This window comes from Tupaia chinensis, unplaced genomic scaffold, assembly GCF_000334495.1.
Source record: "Tupaia chinensis unplaced genomic scaffold, TupChi_1.0 Scaffold145894_1, whole genome shotgun sequence".
NCBI classification, from domain to species: Eukaryota; Metazoa; Chordata; class Mammalia; order Scandentia; family Tupaiidae; genus Tupaia; species Tupaia belangeri.
In genome coordinates, this window is record NW_006205751.1 from 1,089 (window position 1) to 3,455 (window position 2,367).

The following is a 2,367-nucleotide window of genomic DNA, read 5'->3' on the forward strand; positions in this document are numbered from 1 at the left end:
TGCACGCACACACATCCATCAGGGCGTGTGTACTCGCCAGACCGACAGAGAGAGACAGAGAGACAGAAAGCGAGAAATCATTCCCCAGGTGGATGGTCATGCCCCAACCCCTTGTCTTCCATTCTCTTCTCAGGATCTTGGGCATGCACGCACACACATCCATCAGGGCGTGTGTACTCGCCAGACCGACAGAGAGAGACAGAGAGACAGAAAGCGAGAAATCATTCCCCAGGTGGATGGTCATGCCCCAACCCCTTGTCTTCCATTCTCTTCTCAGGATCTTGGGCATGCACGCACACACATCCATCAGGGCGTGTGTACTCGCCAGACCGACAGAGAGAGACAGAGAGACAGAAAGCGAGAAATCATTCCCCAGGTGGATGGTCATGCCCCAACCCCTTGTCTTCCATTCTCTTCTCAGGATCTTGGGCATGCACGCACACACATCCATCAGGGCGTGTGTACTCGCCAGACCGACAGAGAGAGACAGAGAGACAGAAAGCGAGAAATCATTCCCCAGGTGGATGGTCATGCCCCAACCCCTTGTCTTCCATTCTCTTCTCAGGATCTTGGGCATGCACGCACACACATCCATCAGGGCGTGTGTACTCGCCAGACCGACAGAGAGAGACAGAGAGACAGAAAGCGAGAAATCATTCCCCAGGTGGATGGTCATGCCCCAACCCCTTGTCTTCCATTCTCTTCTCAGGATCTTGGGCATGCACGCACACACATCCATCAGGGCGTGTGTACTCGCCAGACCGACAGAGAGAGACAGAGAGACAGAAAGCGAGAAATCATTCCCCAGGTGGATGGTCATGCCCCAACCCCTTGTCTTCCATTCTCTTCTCAGGATCTTGGGCATGCACGCACACACATCCATCAGGGCGTGTGTACTCGCCAGACCGACAGAGAGAGACAGAGAGACAGAAAGCGAGAAATCATTCCCCAGGTGGATGGTCATGCCCCAACCCCTTGTCTTCCATTCTCTTCTCAGGATCTTGGGCATGCACGCACACACATCCATCAGGGCGTGTGTACTCGCCAGACCGACAGAGAGAGACAGAGAGACAGAAAGCGAGAAATCATTCCCCAGGTGGATGGTCATGCCCCAACCCCTTGTCTTCCATTCTCTTCTCAGGATCTTGGGCATGCACGCACACACATCCATCAGGGCGTGTGTACTCGCCAGACCGACAGAGAGAGACAGAGAGACAGAAAGCGAGAAATCATTCCCCAGGTGGATGGTCATGCCCCAACCCCTTGTCTTCCATTCTCTTCTCAGGATCTTGGGCATGCACGCACACACATCCATCAGGGCGTGTGTACTCGCCAGACCGACAGAGAGAGACAGAGAGACAGAAAGCGAGAAATCATTCCCCAGGTGGATGGTCATGCCCCAACCCCTTGTCTTCCATTCTCTTCTCAGGATCTTGGGCATGCACGCACACACATCCATCAGGGCGTGTGTACTCGCCAGACCGACAGAGAGAGACAGAGAGACAGAAAGCGAGAAATCATTCCCCAGGTGGATGGTCATGCCCCAACCCCTTGTCTTCCATTCTCTTCTCAGGATCTTGGGCATGCACGCACACACATCCATCAGGGCGTGTGTACTCGCCAGACCGACAGAGAGAGACAGAGAGACAGAAAGCGAGAAATCATTCCCCAGGTGGATGGTCATGCCCCAACCCCTTGTCTTCCATTCTCTTCTCAGGATCTTGGGCATGCACGCACACACATCCATCAGGGCGTGTGTACTCGCCAGACCGACAGAGAGAGACAGAGAGACAGAAAGCGAGAAATCATTCCCCAGGTGTATGGCCATGTCTTAAAGAAAATAAATTCAGATTGGTAATATGGGGGAGTTTACAGAGATTGGTTTTGTAGTTATCAGTAGAACGATTAGAAACCAATGCCTTTTTTCATGGAATTTTTTCAAATTCGGGACTCCAGCTCTTGTGAGAATAAAGTCAAGAGAACTGACAACAGGAAATGGACCTCCAGAACTCTGAAGGTTTTAGGAACATCGGAAAAGGCCACGTCACCGCCTGGTGGTCCACTGCATTTGGCTGAGGACAGCAGATGCTGTGAAGCAGAGTCCGAAGAAAAAAGGTACACATCTATCACTTCTTCATTTCTCTCTGAAGGAATATTAGCAGAGATAGCTTTTTCTAGAAATGACCCAGAGTAGAGTCCTGTCTTCCCGTCCAACACGGGAATACTCAGCTGTTTCTTCTATGGAGGAGGTGACTAAAATGAGAGTAAGTGTCCTTGACAAAACTAGTTCCATTGATTACCAGGGAAGCTTCACGGTGAGGAAAGTATAGACACCTCCTTGGAGAATTAGTATGCTAAAGGCATGAG

General features: G+C 51.4%; 1 protein-coding gene across 1 annotated transcript in view; it reads left to right on the plus strand.

Moving 5' to 3' along the window:
• Positions 1-1,956: 1,956 nt before the first annotated feature.
• LOC102485184 (uncharacterized) overlaps positions 1,957-2,367 on the plus strand; it is a gene marked incomplete at both ends in the record, with an annotated part of 10,409 nt that continues 9,998 nt past the window's right edge. Inside the window, one exon of the mRNA XM_006168598.1 lies at positions 1,957-2,115. Coding sequence (XP_006168660.1) covers positions 1,957-2,115 — 159 coding nt within the window. The remainder of the gene's footprint in view (positions 2,116-2,367) is intronic.